At 48.5% G+C, this 22,152-nt stretch overlaps 1 protein-coding gene across 2 annotated transcripts in view; it reads left to right on the top strand.

Moving 5' to 3' along the window:
- Window positions 1-22,152, top strand: part of DOCK1 (dedicator of cytokinesis 1) — a 493,838-nt gene that overhangs the window by 449,471 nt on the left and 22,215 nt on the right. For both annotated transcript variants that reach the window (XM_072804887.1, XM_072804886.1), the window contains exons 39-46: window positions 5,301-5,390; window positions 6,159-6,263; window positions 10,747-10,888; window positions 11,023-11,101; window positions 12,626-12,710; window positions 15,646-15,732; window positions 18,481-18,657; window positions 19,479-19,562. In XM_072804887.1, the coding sequence (XP_072660988.1) occupies window positions 5,301-5,390; window positions 6,159-6,263; window positions 10,747-10,888; window positions 11,023-11,101; window positions 12,626-12,710; window positions 15,646-15,732; window positions 18,481-18,657; window positions 19,479-19,562 (849 nt within the window). The remainder of the gene's footprint in view (window positions 1-5,300; window positions 5,391-6,158; window positions 6,264-10,746; window positions 10,889-11,022; window positions 11,102-12,625; window positions 12,711-15,645; window positions 15,733-18,480; window positions 18,658-19,478; window positions 19,563-22,152) is intronic.

Raw genomic sequence — 22,152 nt, 5'->3', positions numbered from 1 at the left:
AGGAGCCAGGGTGCCCAGGACAGCCCAGTCGCCCAGGGTAGGGTGAGGGGTCAGCATCCTCACGTCGCTGCCAAATTGGAAGAGACCAAGTTGCTAAGTCCAGTGATTCAGGTTTTATTTCCTGCAAGGCAGTTAAAGCCGTGCGGAGACATGAGGCTCCAATTGTCACATGTTAATTCTTTTCTTCAAAGTAGTTGACCCTCCAGCTAGCGGGTACGCAGGCAGTATGACACCACTTCGCCCTCCACGCGTCCCTGGCATTTCCTCGTCCACTGGTCTGTGTCTGTCCCTGTATATTCTGCTTCCGTCCTGTCTGAGGGACGGGCTCTCCACGCACCTACCAGAGCCCCGGAGCCCCTTGCCCACCCCAGGACATCAGGCCAGCCCATCTACTTGACCCCTGCAGTGTTGGGGAGTTTTGCTCTCTATTGACTAACATACATTCCCCTACAACTGTGCCCTGTGCCCTTATTTCTCCCTCCTTTAAAAGAAGTTCTCTCTTGTTCTGACTCTTCTCTCCAGTTACTGCCTATCAACCTTCTCCTTTCTACATTGTTCTTCAAAGAGCTGTCTGTACTCCCCTCTGTCCCTCTCCATCTGGTCTCTCTGGAGCCTGTCCCCGTCCCACGTGCCCCAGAACCACCCAGAATGAAGGCGTGAGAGTGTCCCTTCTTTGCAGCCTGATTTAGGCTTTTCAGAGATGTGCTGAACTACAGATGTCCTGGAGAAGAAAATGCAAAACCTCCAGGTTTTAAAGAAATGTTTCCTTCCTCACTTCGCCTTTCAAAAGCTGAGCAAGTAGTTTTTCTGTTCCAACAGGTAAGGAATGTCTGTGGGGAAAACAAGCCCAGAACCAAATCAACAATAAACCCCGCCGTTTTGGTGCAGTCGGGTACTCAAGGAATGCACGTGACTTAAATGGGCAGTGCTTCCTTGAGTGAGTGCTTCCTCGAGTATTTGACTGCACCAGAGGGGCAGGGTTTATTGTTGATTCGGTTTGAGAACCTTGTCAGTAAGGCTTCCTCCGCCAGGCCCAAATCCCAGATCCCACAGTTTTCCCGGCATGTCTGGCCAGCTCTGTTCCTGGGCATGCCCAAGGAGAGGACGGCATTGTTACTCCCACATGGGGTGGCTTTGAGCTGCACACCACAGAGGCAGTGCCCCTGCTGGGATGGGAGACTGGGGCCTGACCACTTCTCCAAGAAATGTCTTTGGAAAAATGTGGATCCTTTGATCTGATCAGCCAACACCAGTTGAAAACATCAGGGGGACCAAGGATGGGGTCATTGGGTCAAGAAATTGCCAAGAGGCCTCGAGAGAGGGTGGTGTCTGCAAGGGTCTCTATTCTTTCAGCTGAGCCGCAGCCCTTAGAGTCACCATAGCCCTTCTTATGACATACATCTTCCCTCATGCCAGAGGGACTGGAAAGAGACTGTCCCTCGCAGGCTTCTGGGCTCGCTCGCTGGTCAAGACCTAACGCTCGTTCTGAGCCACCTCACTCCCCTCTGTGCTGAGGGGCCTCAGCCTTTGCTCTGGATTCTTCTGTACCATCACATCCTCATCCATTCAGACATCAAAGACCATGTGGGACAGGAAAGTCACAAGTCATTGATGATGAGTCTTCTCCCAACAAATGCCTGGAGAAACAGCTGAATTATGGAGGAATGATGAAACTCGGGCGTCCCATAAAACATCCTCACCAGTGAGTCACTTACAGCTAGTAAGTGAATTAAACCAGAGTTGTCCACGCTGTCCCAGTGAGTAATTCAGTAACCTGAATTACTGGTAAGGGGCAGTTGTCCTGGCTGGCATCTTCTCTCTCATTCGCCACGGCTTCCTTACCTGGTGAGGTCAGGGTTGTTGGCCAATGGGACTGGCCCACCGTCAACTGTATAGTTTTCTGTAGGAAATGAATAGCTGATCTGTCCTCTACAGCCATGGACATCAGGGTGCTAAGGAAGGAGTTTCATCAGAAGAAGAGAAAAAGAAAAAAATTTGGGGGTGCCTGAGTGGTGCAGTCAATTGAGCTTCTGACCCTTAGCTTCAGCTCAGGCCATGATGTCAAGGTTGTGAGATAGAGCCCTGAGTTGAGCATGGAGTCTGCTTCAGATTCTCTCTCCCTCTCCCTCCCACTAGTGTGTGTGCATGCATGTGCTCTCTCTCTCTCTCTGTCTCTCTCAAATAAATTGTTTTTTAAAAAAAAGAAGGGAAAAATAGTTTATATTCATGAAACTTGATGAAATGAGACTTCCTGAAACTGGGTGATTCGGAATGATGGAGACAAGACGGTCATCTCAAGAGTGGGTAGGAGCTAAGATCGTCTGATGGAAAGAGGTAGTGAGATGAACGTGTTCCGTACTGCGAGTAACTAGTGATGTCAAGAAGGCAATAAAGTGGATTAAGGATTTCAAATCAGGGAATGAGGTTATGTGAGGATCTGGTGCTTTTCTTCAGGGCTGTGGTAAACCTCAGAGCCTAGCACAGGAGCTGAGGCAGGATGGTCAAACTCATGGGTTACAGTGATTCTTTCACGGAGGTCATCTGAATCTCGATCACATTGAATCTGTCTTCTCCCTGGTACTGAAACATCTTCCAAGGTGTTCACATCAGAAATATGAATTGCCCACACTCCTTAGAGCCCTATCCAATTAAAAGTAGATGAAAATCTCCCTAATGCAGAATCCTGTAAGACCCTGGAGGGAGTGGGGGGAAGGTGTATTTATAGAAAATCTGATAGAAAACACAACCGTGTCACCTAAGGGTGATTCGGATAAGATATTTATTCAAGACTAACATTTCTTTTAAAAACAATTACTTTTGATATGTATCTAAAGCATCTCATCTGTCATTTAGGATAAAAACAGATTAAGCTTTAACTCAGTAATAAATGAGATGCTCTAACATTCTAGGCAGCTAATAGAGTGTGTGTTCGCTTGCAGAAAACTCAAAGAAAAATCTTGTGACAGAGAATCACAAGTAAAAATAGTGTTTTCTTTGAAATGGAAATGGAAGGAATTGGTCACTAGAGCTTAAAAGAAATATTGAAATTGCAAGAGGCTTCCCCTTCCTAGAAATGTGAGCTTGGACCCCCAGCAGAGGAGCCAAGGAGGATCTTGAGCAGCAGATTAAATATTCAGAGAATGCAGGGCAGCTCTGGAAGCACCAGCAGGACAGAGACCATGGCGGCTCTGGAAGGGGAACCAGGTGTGCAGACCCAGGAAGGGCATCTTGGCCTCTTTCTCTCTTCCCTGGGCACTAGTCCCATCTCAGAAATCTGTTTCTACTCTGGACTTATTTTTATTTTGTCTTGAAAAGTATTAAAGTGTAACTCATATTCCAGAACAGCCTTTTTTCTTTAAAAAAAAATAGCAGATGGTTTATTTAGGCAGTAGCTATAAAGAGTATTTAAGTCTTGTTGGGCTGTTCAGTAATAAGTAAGGCCCTTGATGGGGTCATCCTACTAAGAAGCGAAGACCAACCAGCCGATGAGTCCTCAGTGACAAGAGTGTGCCACATATGGGACTGACAGCTTGTGTTCTCAGCAGGAACCTGGAATTGGTGATTAGCCTCATATCCTTTAAAACCCATCCCAGTAGGAAGGGATGGGAGAAACTGGAAGTGCTGGCACATGATCACTGTTATGGTCTGAATGCTCACATTCCTCCTGCACCTCCAATCACCACATTCATATGTTGAACCACCACATGATAGTATTTGGAGATGGGGCCTTTGGGAGATAATTGTGTTTATATGGAGTCATGAGTATGGCTGGCCCCCCACAATGGGATTACTGCCCTTCTACGGAGAGAAAGAGAGCCTCTCAAGGCCGTGTGAGCACACGATGAGCACATGATGAGAAGGTGGCAGTCTACAAGTCAAGGTGGCAGTCTACAAGTCAAGAAGAGGTCTATAAGCTCACCAAGAACCAAACCTGCCGGCACCTGGTTCTGAAACTTCCCAGCTCCCAGAACTATGAGAAATAAATGTCCATTGTTTAAGCCACCCCATCCATGGTACCGTTTTATAACAGCCCAAACAAGACAGTCAACAGAAGCGAGAATTCTGGGAAAAGATCACGCTGGGCCAAGTACACCTCTCTGTGCCCTTAGGCAGATTACTGACCTATCTCCTCCCCCAACTTCCTTATCTGTGAAATGGGTATAATAAAGTCCCGCCTGACGAGACAAGGGACTTGCTGGACGGAGCAAGCTCAGAATCACCTGTCTTGACTTCAGTTCTACCATCTTGTGGGAATGGTGGCAGTCGGGACGGGAATGGTTTCTGGCTGGGGACACAATGTGTGGGATGGTGTGGTGCTTTCCTGATTCTAAATCAACAACCTCCAGTTCTTCTGATCAACATCCTTGAGCCGGCCCTCGGTTGTGGTCTAGTGTTTTTAATAATGCTCAGTCTCTCAAGGGCCTTGTGGTCTTTGAGGAAGAATGGCAGAAGCACTCCAGTTTCTGTATGTGACCAAAAGGTTAGAAGTCAGGGGGATCCTGGGTCATCATGGGAGCATGAGGAGCATTGGCACCCAGAAAGACTTCCTGGAGAAGATGATGGCTCTTCCATATTTAACATATTCTTCTCGAGTAGACCACATTATTTTTGCCAGGAAAAATAAGAGAAATTCAGGCCTCACTATATGCATCAACGAATTCTCCCAAAATGTCAAAGTTTATCAGCATTCTAATAAATCATTTACCTGATTGGAAATCCACTCTCAAACTACTACCAAAAAATGTTCCCCCTTTCAAAATAATGGCAGGCGTTATAGTCTCACGGTATTTGCACACATAAAGCAACGTCTTGCAAGCTTTAATTTGGAGTTGAACTATATCCTGTTCTTTCTGACAGTCCAGTCTTTATTCAATGGTATGATTGGGAAAGTCACAAAACCAGGCTCTTTGTAACCTCTCGTGCACTGCATTTCCTTTTCCCCCCGCCCTGGCACTGCTGCTGCGATGGATGGGCTTCAGCCGCCGTACTTGGCAGCAGGAGAGAGGATGGAGTGGGCCAGAACTGGCGGGCAGACTGCTCTGACCCTGGGCAGAGGCCAACATGACCGATGAGCCAGTAGTGGACCAGTTTAGTCAACTGATGTCTGGTCATGAACCAAAGGACATGAGCCTCTAGAAAATATTTGTATTTTTCTAACGTTATTCTTGTAGCGTTCTCCGATTCAGCAAGCATATTTCCAAATTGTTTTATTATGAACAGTCGTATTACTGTTTCATTCCTTGACTGCATGATTCAGCTTTGAGTTTTGCTTTCTCTTTTTTCTTTCTTTTTCCTTACAGATGTGGGAGGAGGCCATTGCTCTGGGTAAGGAACTTGCCGAACAGTATGAAAACGAGATGTTTGATTACGAACAACTCAGCGAATTACTGGTAGGTCTCCTTTTCTTTCCATCTAAATGAACACAGGCGATCTACACTTGTTTTCCTGGGATTTCTCTTTCCATTTTAACTTGGAGATTCTCTTCGGATCCTGTGACCTTGGCCATGGTCCTCCATTTTACCCAGGAGGACAGTCTTGAGTGTTTGCTCGTTGATTCGGGCCTTCGAGTACTCACTTTTATTCCCAGCTGCACTTTGGGAACCAGACTCAAGATTTCTCAGAGCATTTGTATGTAAACGACTATTGACCCCCTGTGTACTGTACTCTTGATGGCCCAAGAGTCTCTCAGAATCTCTGCTGGTTTAAAACTGACCCATCTGTGGGGTGGGGGATGAAGGAAGAGTAGCCCAGGCCTTTCTCTTGCCATTAATTTAGACCAGATTTCTCCCCTTTTAAATATTTCTGTAATGTATCCCAGTATCTAATAGATACCAGTTTCAAAATACTAAAGACCAGCCATTTAATCATAAGAAAAACCATTTCTGTGGCACCTCTTTGGTTATCAAAAACATAGATAAATTATACCAGTTATTGCATTTGGCTCTTTTGGACAGATTCCCTGCTAACCACTGCGGGTGAGTGACAAATTCTAAGCCGTGTGGCAAGGTGACCAGATGCCTATCTGCGCGGTCTCCCCCACATCCTCACCTTCCCACCCAGTTGGAACCTCCAAAGCTTGAAGAGCCCACTGGAAGATTCTAGAAGAATGGATGCTCAAATATTCTAATCAAACCTGAAATTTTCTTTCTTCTTTTCAGAAAAAACAGGCTCAGTTTTATGAAAACATCGTCAAAGTGATAAGACCTAAGCCTGACTATTTTGCTGTTGGCTACTATGGACAAGGATTCCCCACATTCCTTCGGGTAAATTTTGATTCTGTTTCATCTGAGCCAGGATTGCTCCCTGGACAGAGAGCCCCTTCTCATTGTGAGGAATGATTTGGACTTTGCATCCATGGGTCAGTCTGAATCTATGCTCTGAATAGCTCTGTGCATAGCTTAAGCTATGAGAGAAGGCCTGATAAAGTTTTCTTTGATTGTATAAAAGTTTCCATCTGATTTTTCCTAAATAGAGCTCTCCTTCAGAGATTTATGTGTGTTTTTTAAACTGTGGTCAAACACAGATGATGGAAAATTTACCAAGTTAACCAATTTCAAGTGTACAGTTCGGTGGTATTAATACTCTTGTGCAGTCATCCATCTCCAGAACTTCTTCATCTTTCCAAACTGAAAATCCATACCCAATTAAACAGTAAGTCTGCATTACCCCACCTCCCAGCCCTGGCAATACCATGCCACTTTCTGTCTGTGAAATTGCCTGTTCTAGGTACCTCCTAAAGTGAAATCATATGGTGTTTGTCCTTTTGTGTCTGGCCCATTTCCCTTGTCTTAGGGACTTTAGGGTTTATCAGTGTTGGAGCATATACCTGAATTCCATTCCTTTTCATGGCTGAATAATATCCCATTGTACAGCTAAACCATATTTTATTTATCTATTTGTCCTTCAATGGACATTTGGGTTGTTTTGGTTATTGTGAGTAATATCACCATGAACATGTCTATTTTTAATTCTATGAGAAATTATAAGTGAATTTTCATGGCCACATTGCTGGGGACTCAGAATCACACTCCGTCCCTTAGACAGATGTGTTCTGTGTGACACATGATGGAAGAAATACTATGATAATCAGCCAGATGCCCATTCCCTAGCACTCATGAGGCCAGAAGAGAAATTGTATAAATAAATGCTGCTTGACCTACTAGTAGAATTGTTTAAAGCTTCTCTTGGATGCCATTGACACATGGGTCACGATTTCTTATGATTTTTTTTTAAGACCCATGGTTTTCTCTTATGCTGGGAGACCATGGATGATTCCTCTGGTTTCAGTGAAGGGGGAACTCTGGCCTAGAACACAGCTGTCTTTGGCCCTCGTGGCTGATTACACATAAGTCCCTAACAGCATGAGATATACCCCTTGATGTTGCCAGCAGGAGAAAGGACTTACTTGCTGAGGACTTGTCATGGTTTCTGTGACATCAACAAGTGAGCCTCATAGGCCTGGTCTGCTCCAGAAGGTCACCAGTTGGTTTATCCACTCATTCAAGGTCCTTAGTGACTGGGGCATCTGGCCCTGTCCTGTCACTGCTGGTCCGTCCTCTCTTCTTTTTTTTTTTTTTTTCTTAAAGATTTTATTTATTTACTCATGAGAGACACACACACAGAGAGAGAGAGAGAGAGAGAGAGAGAGAGGCAGAGATACAGGCAGAGGGAGAAGCAGTCTCCATGCCATGGAAGCCTGACGTGAGACTCGATCCTGGGTCTCCAGGATCACACCCTGGGCTGAAGGCGGCGCTAAACCACTGAGCCACCCAGGCTGCCCCTGTCCTCTCTTCTTAACACCGCTGCTCTCCTTGTGGCAAGACATGCCTAAGACCGCGTTTGATCAGAAACCCAGATTCCAGAGAAAATCTTCCCAAAGAATGAATAAAGGACATTTGGTTATAAGCCCTAAATTAGGGAAGGTTTTGAAATTATATTTTAAATTTGAAATATTTAAAATTCAAATATTTTAAAATATTTAAAATATGAAAAAATTCACCCAGCTGGAGATTATTATGAACCTGGAGTTGGTATTATTAAAGGCCTTCCTTAACACGTGTGAATCCGTAGGTGTGCCCCTGTGTATGTGTCTCTAAGAAACAGAGAGACTGACCCTAAGTCATGGCTGATCTGGGCTGTGCTGAGATGTTACGGAGTGTGCATGGCCCTCCGTGGATCGTGCTGTGACTTAGGGCCACTCACTATGACTCTGCCCTGACCTGCTGGCATGCAAGTGGGTGGGGTGGGCACTTCGCAGTGAGCATTTGATGCCTGGCGTGTGCTGGGAGCACAGCACGTGTGCTCCAGGGACTGCACTGGGTCATCTACCCTGTCAGAAGGACAAGATGCAAAGTGTGAATGAGGAGTTTAATAGGCTTGATGAATATTGAATTGATTTCCCTGCCACACCTGAATAATTTTGTGGGACTATAGCAATATATTTATTATGCTTCACAGATCACCTGTCAGGGGTCAATTTGACAATGACATTAACAGTTACAAAAAAGCGGGTGAAATGTTTGGCTATTTAATGCCTCTGAGAACTGACTGTCCCTTTTGCTTTTTCTTTTTTTTTTAATATTTTATTTATTTATTCATGATAGACAGAGAGAGAGAGAGAGAGAGAGAGAGAGAGGCACAGACACAGGCAGAGGAAGCAGGCTCCATGCAGGGAGCCCGTCGTGGGACTTGATCCCTGGTCTCCAGGGTCATGCCCTGGGCTGATGGAGGCACTAAACCGCTGCGCCACTGAGGCTGCCCTGCTTTGTTATTCTTAAGAATTGGTCTCATTGGGTTGTTTTCTGAGTTTGTGTTTTTTTTTTTTTTTTTTTGCTTTCATGTTAATATTTATGGTTCTTAAAAGGAATAAATATCTTTGACTGTATATACATTTCCCCCTTATTTTCATGTTTGAAGGGACTGCTTCAGAATGCAAAATAATTGACATTTCTAGAAAATGTTAGTAGTGTTTTCATCTATAACTCACTAGTGTTTTTCTATTAAAGCCTTTATATACATTTTATTATTATGTCTTTCTTCTAGCGTAAAGCATAATAAATGCATGCGAGTATGTAGTAGCCTGCTATACATTAAATCTTCCTGAATTTCTGAAATGTTTGGCTTTATATAGCCTTAAAAGATGCCCACACTGTGTATTTATATTTCTAATTAAGACTACATATTACTTCGGTTTCTGCTTGACATTATTTTTTTGGAGAAAGAGAACATTTTTCTTCCATAATGGGTACTTGAAGACATACCTAAGCACAAAGTGAAAAAAATATTCAATTCTTAAACTGTTCCTTCTTTAGTGATTTATAGGGACTCAGAATAAGTCGGGACTAGGGAAAGAAATGAATTGAGTACCCTAGGATCTCTCTTTATCTTCTGAAAATTCATTAATTAGACAAATTTTCATTTGACTTCGCACCTAGTCTCTAGGAGATGAATGCAAAAATAGACAGCAGGATGCTATTTTGTGGTGCTGTCTGTCTCTCCTCCTCTGTGGCATCTGGCCTGGGTCATGACAGATGATAGGGCTGCGCCTGACTCACGGCCAGCCAGTCTGGGGCCTCTTGCTGATTGGAATAACAGATCCCATGAGGAAAAGCATCAACCCCCCAGCTTCCCGTTTCTCAGGTCCTGTGGCATCTTTCCCTTGTTACACTTTTACTGTAGGGTCAGACAGTCTTCACGTTGAGCAGGATGTTGGGGGCAGGGGGTGTAGGTTCAGGAGCTAGTGGTAGCATCACACTACCCATGGCCACCTTTCTGTGACTCAGCTGATAACTCGGAACACACTGTTGAATCTGTGAAGGTACAGAGACCTGTGACATTGTAGAATCAGGGAATTCCTTAGAGGTGCATTTACTGAGCCACCATGTCACCCCCAAACAGAAATGGCCTCAACAAGGCAGCCCGTGCAAGGAAGAATGCTCACCTGCCTGACACCCACCCCAAGGTCACCTAGCCATCTAAAACCAGCCCCAGGGGGACTCTCCAACTCAGGAGTTATGGAGGCGATAACGTGTCATCCACGATGGACAAGAGCCAGCCTTTAGAAGGAGAACTCTGATATTATACCTGTCACTCATCAATGGGGGCAGTCCTTCCATAGCCCTGTCCCGTCTCTCACCACCGGGGAGGCCACGGTGCTCACAACTCTCTCCTTTGGTCTCGACATCTTCCCTGGGGTTCAGCCCTTCTCTTGGCTGTGTCCTGTTGGAGACGGCTTAGAATGTGATGCTCAGGCTCTCAGCATGGAGGCCACACCTCAATCCCATGCTCTCTTAATATTCCTCCTGGGGGATGAGAGCTATTTAATTAGAACCTACCCCAAAAGAAAAACATGAACACCATGATCCACTTGCCCTGGTGCCTTTACCCTTTTTAGCCACTTCATGCCCCCTACAAGGTGGGCTTCCAGTGCTCACTTGGCTCTTCCTGTTTTTTTTTTTTAATTGATTGTTACTGTTAAGACTGAAATACATCATCAGATGTCAGTAACGTGTTCAGTGCTTCTTAAACACTATTAACTTATGTGGCTCATGTTTGTGCATTCTTAATGAATAAAGCCAGTGCAATTACAAGCTGTTCTTCAGTTCAGCGACTTTATTAAAAAAAATTTTTTTAAATAAAAAAAAAAAAACCTCTCAAGCATATTTTGAAGACCAATGCATTAGTGCGTGAACTGGTTGGTCCTGGCCTTCCCCCGTGGTGTTATTTAATGAATGTCATTGTTTCCAGGGGAAAGTTTTCATTTACCGAGGGAAAGAGTATGAACGCAGGGAAGATTTCGAAGCTCGACTGTTAACTCAGTTCCCAAACGCTGAGAAAATGAAGACAACATCTCCACCAGGCGATGATATTAAGAACTCTCCTGGCCAGTGTATCCTTTACGACAACCCTGTGGAACATGACACGATCGCGATGCCGTGCGCCTGGGTGGCGGGGTGCACCTGGGGACCTCATCGTGGCTGCTGTCCTCCCTCCCTGGTGATCCTTAACTCTCTTCATCTTCAGATATCCAGTGCTTTACCGTAAAGCCCAAACTCGATCTGCCCCCCAAATTTCACAGGCCTGTGTCAGAGCAGATTGTAAGGTAAGCCATCCTGGTTCTCCCACCACCAGTAGGACGGTGGCAAAGGGCTGTGCACTCAGCATTTCACCTTAAAAGGATGGACTTTTGCTTTTGATTCGCTTTCCAGTTGATCTTTCCATTACTTACAAGAGCAAAGAAGCATATTATTCCCAGCATCAAACAGTGAAGGAGGAAGTTAGTATATGTTGCTGGGGGGGCTATAAGAATTATTCGTTCCCTGATGTGGGGAGACCAGGAAAACTAGGGAGGAAGCAGGGTGCACTCAGGTCTCCTAATAACGGGCCAGGTGTGAGGGTGCCCACAGAGCTTCTCAGCAGAGCACCAGCCCAGCCCACCACTCGGCACTTCTGAGTCCTGCCTGGGGAGGGCGGGAGTGTTTGCATGCTGTAAGCCCAGAAAAGGGACTGGGACTTTTGCTGTTTTGGATGGGGAACCCATATACCCTGCCCCTGCGGCACCATGATTATATAACATGGGATTATGAGGCAGATTTTTAGACTCACTTGTCAGAGGTCCAAATTCGGAGGGCTGATGCCTCCCGTTGAATTGCACCTGGCCTAGCAATGCTGTAGAGACACTCTGCTTTTAGATGTTTCTTTAATGTTAAGAATTTTCCACATGATCCATGTTCTGGTTAAGAAATTAACCTCTTCGATGGCCTCATAATGCTCAGAATCTGCTTATTTCACATCCTGGGTTGCTGTGTCCTTCCACAAAATTCACTACCGTTTCTTTAACCTTTTATCAGCCATAATGGAAAGTAAGCTAGGACTCTGTTTATTGATGGATGATTGCTTCCCCGAGGCACATATTTTAAGTTTTGCAACAGTTTATTTCAGAGAGGCCTTAAAGCAGATAGTGAATCATAACTGATGATTACAACTGATGGGCTGTTTTGCTGTGACGTGCGGGGGTGCTGCCTGCATTTCCATGCTGGGTGTGAATCAGTCCGCCTTTGGCACACGCCTGGAACCTATCCCTTCCCCACAGAAAGAAAGTACATGCGTGGTCATGCGTGCCCCTTTTCATGGTTGCAGACTCTGCCTCTTGTAGACATGAAATTAAGGTATATAAGATCTTTTTAAAAATAATAAACACATGATTTTAAGACTTTTTAATAAAAATTTATTAAGTAATTTTAATAAATTAATTGTTGAATCACTGCATTAAACCAATAAGTGATTAAAATTTTGAAGTCATCAACACAAGAGTGGGGGACGCAGGCCTGTTGCTCTCCTTCACTTCACCTTTTCTCTGTGCGCCTGTTTCACTCTTACTCAGCATCTCCTCTCCCCTGGGGGTTTTCAGGGACAGGAAAGAGGCAGAAACCCAAGGTAAATTTTCCACCTGCCAACATCCCTCTTCTGAGGCCGCCGGGAAAGGGAGCCTCAGCTATCCCTCCAGGTCAAGGTTGCGGAGATTTTAAGGGATGCAGTGACCTCTCGGGAGGCAAGACCCCATGTCTAAAAGCAAATCGACTGCTTTGGGGATTAAATGTCTAATGATATGTCTGTCTCTGTACAGTTTTTACAGGGTGAACGAGGTCCAGCGGTTTGAATATTCTCGGCCGATCCGCAAAGGAGAGAAAAACCCGGACAATGAATTTGCGGTAAAAAAAAAAAAAAAAAAAAAAAAAGAGGGCACCTGGGTGGTTCAGTGGTTGAGCATCTGCCTTTGGCTCAGGTCATGATCCTGGGGTCCTGGGATCAAGTCCCACATCAGGCTTCCCGCATGTAGCCTGCTTCTCCCTCTGCCTGTGTCTCTGCCTCTTTCTGTGTGTCTCTCATGAGAAAATAAATAAAATCTAAAAAAAAAAACAAAAAAAAAAACCACTAGATAAACTCTCAAAGAACCCATTCCATCACCAACAAAACCGCCTGTGGAAAACTGGCCTCGGAGATCACCACAGTGCAGTGTCAGATGTCTCTGTGCCTTGTGCGCAGAAGTCCAAAAACAAATCCTAACCCCTTCAAATGTGGTGAAGCAATGAACCTTTCACAAACAGTGTCACTAAGGCCTCGTAATGCTACCAGAAGGGGACGGGTGCTGTGACCCTGCACCTTGTGCTCGTGACACACTCGCTTCCCTCCTTGGCTTCTCGGAGCTATCTCCCTCTGAGCCCCGGACCCCGGAGCACCCTGCTGGTGCCTCTAATACAAATAGACACATGGAGGGGCCGATGGCAAGCAGTCAGAGGTGAGCAGGGCAGAAACCCAGATGCTCATTATCTATCACCTGAGTTCCCCGAGGCACAAGGAGTAGGTGTTCCTGGGCAGCACAGAGTCATGGGCCAGGTAATTCTCTGTGCCGGGGCCGCCCTATGCATCAGAGGATGTTGAGCAGTGTCGCTGACCCTCTACCCATCAGATGCCAGTAGCACCTCCCTAGTTGTGACAACCAATCAAAAAGGTCATCATGCACTGTCCCCTGCATTAGAGGCATGAAAATATTAACACAAATTTTTGCAGCTTTTTAAAAAATATACAGTTGGTTTAATGGATTCCGTTTGCGAAGGATAATTCAATTTTTTTAAATAAAGCCCAATTTTTTTTTTTTTTTTAATGTTAACATTTCTCCCTCCTTCTGTCCTGCAAACCTCCTCTGGAAATCCCTAGATAGGCCTGTATTTTAAGGAAGCTGTTAGCCACGGGCACCTCCGAGGAGGACCAGCAGCACTGCTGGGGACTGCATCCCCTTGCCTATCGTCAGGAGGTGTCTGGGGGTGCAGAAGGTCAAAGGTGACCTGACTCTGAGTAAAGTTTGGAGCACTTCCAGCCAAGTTGCTGGAAGTTCCAGCCAAGTCCATACAACCTCCCCCCTTGAAGCCCTCAGTTTCCTGGTGATCCTCCAGGCAAACATCTGCCTGAGAGTCTCCAGTCTCAGCACTGAAAGGCCCTTCCTACCCCAAGCCATCTCCCAGGGTCCACAACGAGCTTACGTCCCGTGGATTCGAGTCATTCCGACTCCCCACACTGGTTATCTCCAACAAAGACCCTATTTCTTGGTTAGTGCCAGCATCCCAGGATAGCCTCCTTGCTAACTGGTCACTGAGTGTTGGCTGTAGCAGTGAGGGAGGGGACAAGACCCCAGCGCCGAGGAGGTGGCTTTCTGAGCCGTCCCTGGTAGGGCGCTCGTGGCAGCAGCGCTACCCTCTGTGCAGCGTCTCTGGGCCGCGGGATTTACAGGCAGTTCTTGAACTTCCCTCACACAGCTCACATCCGGCAGCTGTGTGTGTTCTCAAACCATAAAGAACGAGGCGCAAGGAGGTCAAGCAAACTGCCGATGGGTGTGCAACCAATTGGGACAGAGCTAAGAATAACCGAGACCCCTGACATTCGGGGCCGCACTAAGCCTCTGAGGCTGTGCTTCTTCTAAATGGCCCGAAATTCCCTAATGGCCCCGTTAGGCCTTCGCACTTGGACGAGGCTTTCAGAAGCCACAGGATTTAGTCCTTCACACGCCTGACAAAGCCTAAGGCTTGCGGATAAGCGTGGGGCTTTCTGCAGCAATGGGAAGCCAGGCTCGGCCCTACTGCAGGTGGCCTGGCCCCCCTGGGTTGGGGGACGCGGGGAGGGCTGCCCTGCCAGGCCGAGTACTCGGCGTGGCCGGCCAAGGAGGGGGCAGGTGGAGAGATAGCACCTGACTTGGCCGGAGTGGGCTTGTCCAGAAGGCCCTCGGTGGAACCCAGGGCCCCTGCCCGGGGGTGCTGGGGGTGCGGCCCGGATGCTCTGAAATGCACCCTGCTGCTTTCCAGGGAAGGTCCCGAGGGAGCCACATCCTCGAGCAGCTGGGGAGATGGAGGCCCGGCCCCTTCCCTGGCCCCTCTGGAGCCTCAGAGGCGGGGGAGAGGGAGAGCTGCTCCTGTAAGATCCAGCGCAGCTCTCCAGAACTGCCTGCTGTGTGTGGCAGGACCACTCCTGACAGACCCGTTATTGGAATGTCTAAGTCGCCATCTCTGGGTGGTGGGTGGTTTTTTTTTTCCACATCAGTATTTTCTATCGTGAATATACATCAATTGTGCAAGATAAAAACGTAAGCCTGAGATACTGACCGATCGGTCTCAGGATGTGAGCGGTCACTTTCATGAAACCCACTTTTCCTTAATACCTGTCTGTGCACCTTTGAGTTTCTTTCTTTTTCTTTTTCTTTTTTTTTTGAGTTTCTTTTGAACGTGAAGCAAGGCTAACGGAGAACCCCTGGAGCCTTTGCAGAACTCTGTTTGCTCAGAGGGAGCTCGCCCTCGTTTTGACGTCTAGAATTCACCCAGAATCTCCTGTTTTATTTTCTTTGCCAAATGCCAGGGCGGCTGGCGCCGCTGGCCAGGGGACACTGCTGCGTCTCATGTGACCATCCGGCCCATAGGCAGAGCATGGTGTGCCACACGCCGAGCACAGAGAGGGCCCCGTGCGACTCCTCTTGGGGAGGACTGTCCCGCACGAGCACCTGCCTCGCAGAGAGTGACTGTCCCGCCGCATCAGGGCAGAAACTTTCAACCTGCCGAAATCCTTCTCCTGACAAGTGCCCTGTGTGTGTTCCCTTTGCAGAACATGTGGATCGAGAGAACCATATACACAACCGCGTACAAATTACCTGGAATTTTAAGGTGGTTTGAGGTCAAATCTGTTTTCATGGTAAGGATACCCCCCAGAAAGCATCGTGCTTTCCCCTCCGTTCCTTACAGGGCTTGGCTCACACTCTGCGACCCCAGGTCAGACGGGACTTAACCCATCATCACCCCGCGTGGTCCTTGGGGCATCGACTCCCCTGGCCCACGAATATTGTGCTGGAAGTGCTGTGTAATCACAACCAGCTCTAGCTGACAAGAAAACCAGAATTAAGATCTCCTTTCTTCTTACAAAATATTTAAATCTAGTCATCGCTGTGCTGTTTTGACAGTTCTTTCTGTTAACTAAATGAAAAGTTTAAGACAAGTTCCAATTTACATACACTTTTTAAGATCTTTCTTCCTGATGCTTTTATTGCCATTTACATGACAAACAACTTGATTAATAGTACTTGCTCATTTCAAGTAAAAATAGCTTGAGAATATACCCCTCACTGGCACTTTTTAAAGAAATAATGACTCGCATCTCATCAGCTAAACTTTGCTTTGCCTCCGTGGTGAGCTACGGGACAGTTTCATCTACATGAACCGGAGCCCGGCGGCAGATTCTCACTGAATATATGGAAGTATCAGGGAGTGGCAATTGCCCGTATAAAGAGATATGATTGGAATATGTATGTTGATGCGGGAGTCGCAATGCCTTTTGTGTTCAGCCAGCGGGATCTTCTCCAGAGCGGTGGTGCCTCCCATTTCCAATGAGTCCCCTTGGAAACTTCTGACTTGGTTCCAGAACCTGGCTGGAACCTCTTCCCCAGCCCAGTTTCCACTCTTGTCCGTCATCCATGCCCATCTGAGCTCGGGGCACATCCCCCGCACCCCCATCCCAGGTGCCCCCTCCTCCTCTGAAGCCCTGGATCTCCGTGCCTGTTCCCACCTGGGGCACTTGCATTTTCTGCTCTAGGAGCGCCCGCTCCGAGCCCCCCTAGCACCCAGGCGGGAGCAGTGGATGGAGAGGCCTCAGAAGGTACATGGCAGGTGGCAGAAACGCAAGCCTTTGCTGGCACCATCCGGGGCTGGCGATGAGGAAGGAGTGGGGGGACTTCACATAAACAGCACTAATCTTCCTAATGAGCCCCTGCCCGAAGCCCTCAGTAAGCCGGGATTTCGAGAGCCAGCCAGATCGCGAGAGGAAGGAGCTTAACAGCTCAGAGGTAGAGAGGGGTGAGCCCTGACTTCCCGTGAAGACGTGCTTCTGCCCGCCGCTCTGCTTGCCGTTTTTAACAAACTAAGAGGCTGGAAGCCGAATAATCCCGGAGCGCATCACCGAGAGCCGCTCTGGACCCCCACCTCCGCCCCTGCCTCATGTGTGCCTCCTGGGCCAGGCCGCCGCCGTGGGGCGCCCAAGGGGTGGCAGCTAGCCCTGCGGTTGGATTAAAAGGAAAACTATTCTTTCTTGAGGCAAACGGGATCAGAAGCAGGGAGTTAGCAGGCAGTCAAAGCGGAGTACGTCCCCGGAGTGGGGATTTGGCGAAGGTGTGAGGTGTGTGCCTGGGATGCTGCAGGCCAGGACCTGACCCCGCCGGGGCCCGGGTGAGAGCAGCAGCCCTGAGGTACGTGCTGCTCAGGGATGAGCGCAGCGGGGTGGCCAGCACGGGCCCAGCTGCCCCTCTGTGTGTGACCACCTGTCTGTCAGCTCCCAGGCAGCACAGAGTATGCGGAGCAGAAGCAGCCGGCTTCCTCCACAGTGGCTCTGAGGCCCAGCCAGGCCCTTCCTCCACGGTGACTCCAAGCATCGCTCTAGAATCTGGGACCAGCCACGAGCAGAGTTGTCTGTTCTGAAGTCCCTGCCCCCACCCCCTGCTCCCCCCTGCCCGGGCAGACAACACCCAGGGGCTATGGGGTGGAGAGGGGGAAGCAGGCTGCTCTGCTTCATCACCTGCTGCAGGCACCCATCCCACCTCCTTCGGGGGGAACCAAAACTATCATGTGTTGAGATCACCCTGGATGTGGGTCTGTGGCCCAGCTGAGCATCTGTTAGAATGAGGCCTGGTGGGAAGGGTTCGCTCTTGTTGTGGCCATGTCTCCCTGGTCCTTAGGGCTGAGCCAGAGAGGCGTGCTTGGCTGGGCCTTGCTGGGAGCTGCAGGGTCCCCAGAGAAAGGAGGACATTTGCAAGATGGGCAGTGGTCCCTGCGTCCTGCACAGAAGGTCCCACTGACCAGTGGCAGGTGTTCAAATGGAGCCTGTGAGGTGCTATTGGAGGTGGTGACATGTTCCCACCAGGTTTGGGGGGCTCTTCCTTCATAAGTGAGTATGTGGCCTAATGTGGAGACCAGGGCGGGGCCCTCCGCCCCTTCCCCGACCAAACAGGTACAGGAGGCTCATAGAGTGTCTAGGCCTCCTGCCTCAGGGGGCAGTGCTAGATTGCTCAAAATTCCTTAAAATCCTACCCATTTTAAAAGAACCAGACCACATGTGGTTGTGTGCACACATATACACGTGTGTGCATGTATAGGAACACATGCATATACACAGACACCCCTCGCAGAGCCAGACAGCCTTGTATCAGCCCTTGGAATTTGCATGTGAGGGCCACACCTGGAAATGCACAATGATATTAAACACCCAGCTGTTCTTGTTTGGGTGATGAGGGACACCCCCAGAAAACTCCCTGGGAAGAAAGTTGTCCAGAGGAATAGGAAGCCTGGCCCCACTTGAGAATGCTTCCCCTTGGCAAGGTCCCACAGGCCAGAGAATCAGCAGAAGATGGTGGTTGCAGCCACTGGCCTGAAGTCACGTCTTCTCCTTGCCCTGCAGGTGGAGATCAGCCCCCTGGAGAATGCCATCGAGACCATGCAGCTGACCAACGACAAGATGAACAGCATGGTGCAGCAGCACCTGGACGACCCCAGCCTCCCCATCAACCCCCTCTCCATGCTCCTCAATGGCATCGTGGACCCCGCCGTCATGGGAGGCTTTGCAAATTATGAAAAGGTACGTGACGTGCCGGCGGCACAGGCCTGGGAGCTCCTGGAGGCACCAGCTACAGGAGCCTGACCCCAAGCAGGGCTCCCCGGGCATGGTCCCCGCAGGTGGGGGGGGCTACCCTCTAGAGCTGCCCTCGGGTGGCTTTCAGGAGTCCTTGGATCAGTAAAAGCCAAGAGATACCATTTTAGTGAAAGACAAAAGGATCAGAACGTTTGGGATCGGCAGGCATGGCAGGTACAGGGGAGACGCTCGTCTCCCCGGAAGATGTCTCAGTAGGAAGGAGCAGAAGTTGAAGGGCGTGGGGTGTGGACACACCCAGGGGTCTGCACGACAGCTGGCTCTCCATTTCGGTTACCAGGTTTGGAACGTGGCCACGGCCACTCCTCCCTTAGCGTCTGTGGCAGTTTCCCAATGTAACGATGGCAGAGTAGAGGCCGTTCGCAGACAAGTGTGCTGACTCCTTGTGCAGACGGAGTAAAAGCTGAGGCAGAGAGCAGGCCCAGGGCAGGGTGCCGGGTGCGAGTCAGGGACCTGTGAGCCGCTGCGGAGCTGCTGCCAGCAGACTGAGCAGTCAGGGTCAGCTGTGGCTCTGCTGGATTCCAAGGACAGGGGTGCCACCCCCAACGCCCCTCCTGGCTGCCCGTTGGCTCCGTTTGTTGTGTTTGATCTAACCAGACCTTTTGCCCTCAGTGCTGGGGAGGGTCCATCCCGCGGGGGGTGGGTCTATTTCGTATATGGCTCCATCCCCAGGGTCTGGTGCACGGTCGGTACACAAAATCACGTGTTGGGTAAGCAGTGTCCTGAGTGGCTCTCCCTGTCTCCACCAGGCCTTCTTTACAGAGCGGTACCTGCAGGAGCACCCAGAGGCCCACGAAAAGATTGAGAAGCTCAAGGACCTAATCGCGTGGCAGGTAAGCATGAGATGGCAGCCCTGCAGGGCTGGAGCCGGGAGGCTAGACCCACACCCACTGGGCCGGCTCTGCACACATGCCAGCCCGCACGGAAGCCTGGGACATGAGCCAGAGGGCATGTAGCCATGTTTGCCCCCAGATAAACCCACCCACCAGCGCCGTGATTCATTCAGCTCCGAGGCTGCGGTCCTGAATTTGAACACACAGAAAGTCCTCCCTTGCCAACGGGCCTGGTCCATGTCTGCTGGAAGATCTCTGTCTGGTGTTGACAGGACAAGATATCAGAGGCAAGCTCAGAACTTTGATGTCCCCAAGAGCTCATTTTGTTATATATATTGCTGTGCCACCAGCCCCTCCATCTATCTCCAGAGAATTTTCCATCTTGCTGGAAATCTCTGTGCTAACTCTCCTCTGGAATCCACCATTCCACTGTCTGTCTCTATGAACGTGATTGTTCTTGGTACTTCACGTTATGTGGAGTCGTATGGTCTTTGTCCCGGAGTGACCGGTTTATTTCACTGAGTGTAATGCCTTCCGGGCTCATCCGTGTTGTTAGCCTGAGTCAGAATCCCCCTTTCCTTTTTGGGCTAAGTAATATTCCATTGCGTGGATGGACCGCATTGTGTTTATCCGGTGATCCATCAGTGGACACGTGGGTGACTTCCACTTTTCAGCTGTCGTAAATAATCTAGATGTGAACACGGATGCACACGTATGTCTTTGTTTCTCTGCTTTCGGTTATTTTGGGTACATAGCCACAAGTGGGATTCCCGGATCCAATGCTAATTTTGTTTGTGGTCTTTTAATTCACATCTGCCACATCCCAGTCAACACTGGTCATTTTCTGGTTTTGTTTGGGTTTGTTTTTTTTCTTACAGTAGCCATCCTAACGGGCGTGACTGTGCCACAAATCTGTAGACATTGGTTTGCATTAGAATTATTCTGTGGGAGGAGCACCTGGGTGGCTCAGTGGTTGAGTCCCTGCCTTTGGCTCAGGTCATGATGCTGGGGTCCCGGGATCGAGTCCCGCATTGGGCTCCCTGCATGGAGCCTGCGTCTCCCTCTGCCTCTGTCTCTGTCTCTCTGTATCTCTTGAATAAATAAATAAAATCTTTAAGAAGGAAAGAAACAAACCAACCAAGCCTGGGAGCTGGCGCCAGGGACTTCATTGGCCAGGGATCGTTCTCTGCATGGAATGTAAGCCTCGTGTAGACAGTCTCCCTCTGTTTCCAAAAAAGAGAGAGTTTAAAAGTCCGAGTGATTCCATTTTAGATGTAGAAACCAAAGAGTACAAAATTCAAGACTCCATTGAAGGCTATAAAATCATTGCCACACAAAAACTAGTTTGGTCTGCAAAAGTTGTATTGATTTTTTTTTTCTTGTAAGCTTTTACAGCAAATTGGATTTTAAGAGTTTCAAGTCCTACAGAGGAAAATAATTTGTTCCCCAGAGAGAACTTTATGTCAGCACTATGTCATCACCCCTAATAACTATATTAAAGGATGAATTTTAAAGCAGCTCACAGGAAAGCTGAAAGAAAGAATCCATTTTCTAGCAACTTCATTAAATCAAAGAGTGATGAAAAATACATATTCAAAACATTACCTGTGATTTCACTTTCATTTGCAAATGTTTGGAAACCCATAGTTTAGTATCAGTGATTGAGTCATACGGTCATTAAAATTAAGGAGTTTGGGGTTATCAGGATGTTGTCTTATGTTTTCGTTTGTTAGTTTGTTTGGTTTGGTTTTTTTTCTGGAAACTCCATCAGGACAGAGTGAGGTTTTCTCTTGGGAATCCCAAGGGCTCGTTGGCAGAGTTTCCATCAGTGATGTGCAGTAAGCATAGCCCGGTGCTGAAATCGTTTGCGAAGGCCGGTTAAGTTCTAGGCAGCTCTTCACTCTGCTCTTGGCACCCCCAAACCAGGGTGCGGACCTGCCCCTCCCAGCTGGGAGCCATTGGTGCAGGCAACATGGGGCCTCTTCAGGGTTTACAGCTGACACCAGGTCAGAGGAGCCCCAGCCCCTTCCTCAAAGGCCGAGCTCTGTCCTTGCCCAAATGGCAGCTGTCTTGTGGAGCAGCACTGCCAACGTCCAAAGATGAATCTGTACAGACTCCCACTAAACCGCTGTGTTGTGTACCTATTCTCTTTTGAAATGCACAAAGATAAAAGACCAGACCCACTCATCATTGCCAGCTGATGACAGGCGCGACCATTGTCACCGGGGTTGGTGCTCCTAGAGCACTGAGCAGTGCTTCCAAATGTTCTGTGCTGCTGGCAGGCCATGAATTTGTGCAGGGGCCACAGAGGAGGAAACTTCACATAAGGCACCGCTGCTTAGAAGGGCGTCTTTCGAGAGCAGGCTGCGTGCTCACCTTGAACAACTCAAGGTGTGACTTTGGGAATGTCTCTTCCCTCTCCCTCTCCCCTCTCTGGGCTCTGGGAAACTTTAAGGAAATGCAGATTCCTGAGATCTACCCCAGCGCCAGTCAGGGCTCCCGGGGTGGGTTTGAGGAACCTGCCTGGGAGTTTCTGATGCCCATCCAGGTTGGAACCCACTGAACTATGGGGTCCCTGAAGTGAGATCAC

The sequence above is a fragment of the Canis lupus genome, chromosome 29, assembly GCF_048164855.1.
Source record: "Canis lupus baileyi chromosome 29, mCanLup2.hap1, whole genome shotgun sequence".
NCBI classification, from domain to species: domain Eukaryota; kingdom Metazoa; phylum Chordata; class Mammalia; order Carnivora; family Canidae; genus Canis; species Canis lupus.
Note: the sequence above shows the minus strand (reverse complement) of the source record. Positions and strands in the feature narration are given on the sequence as shown.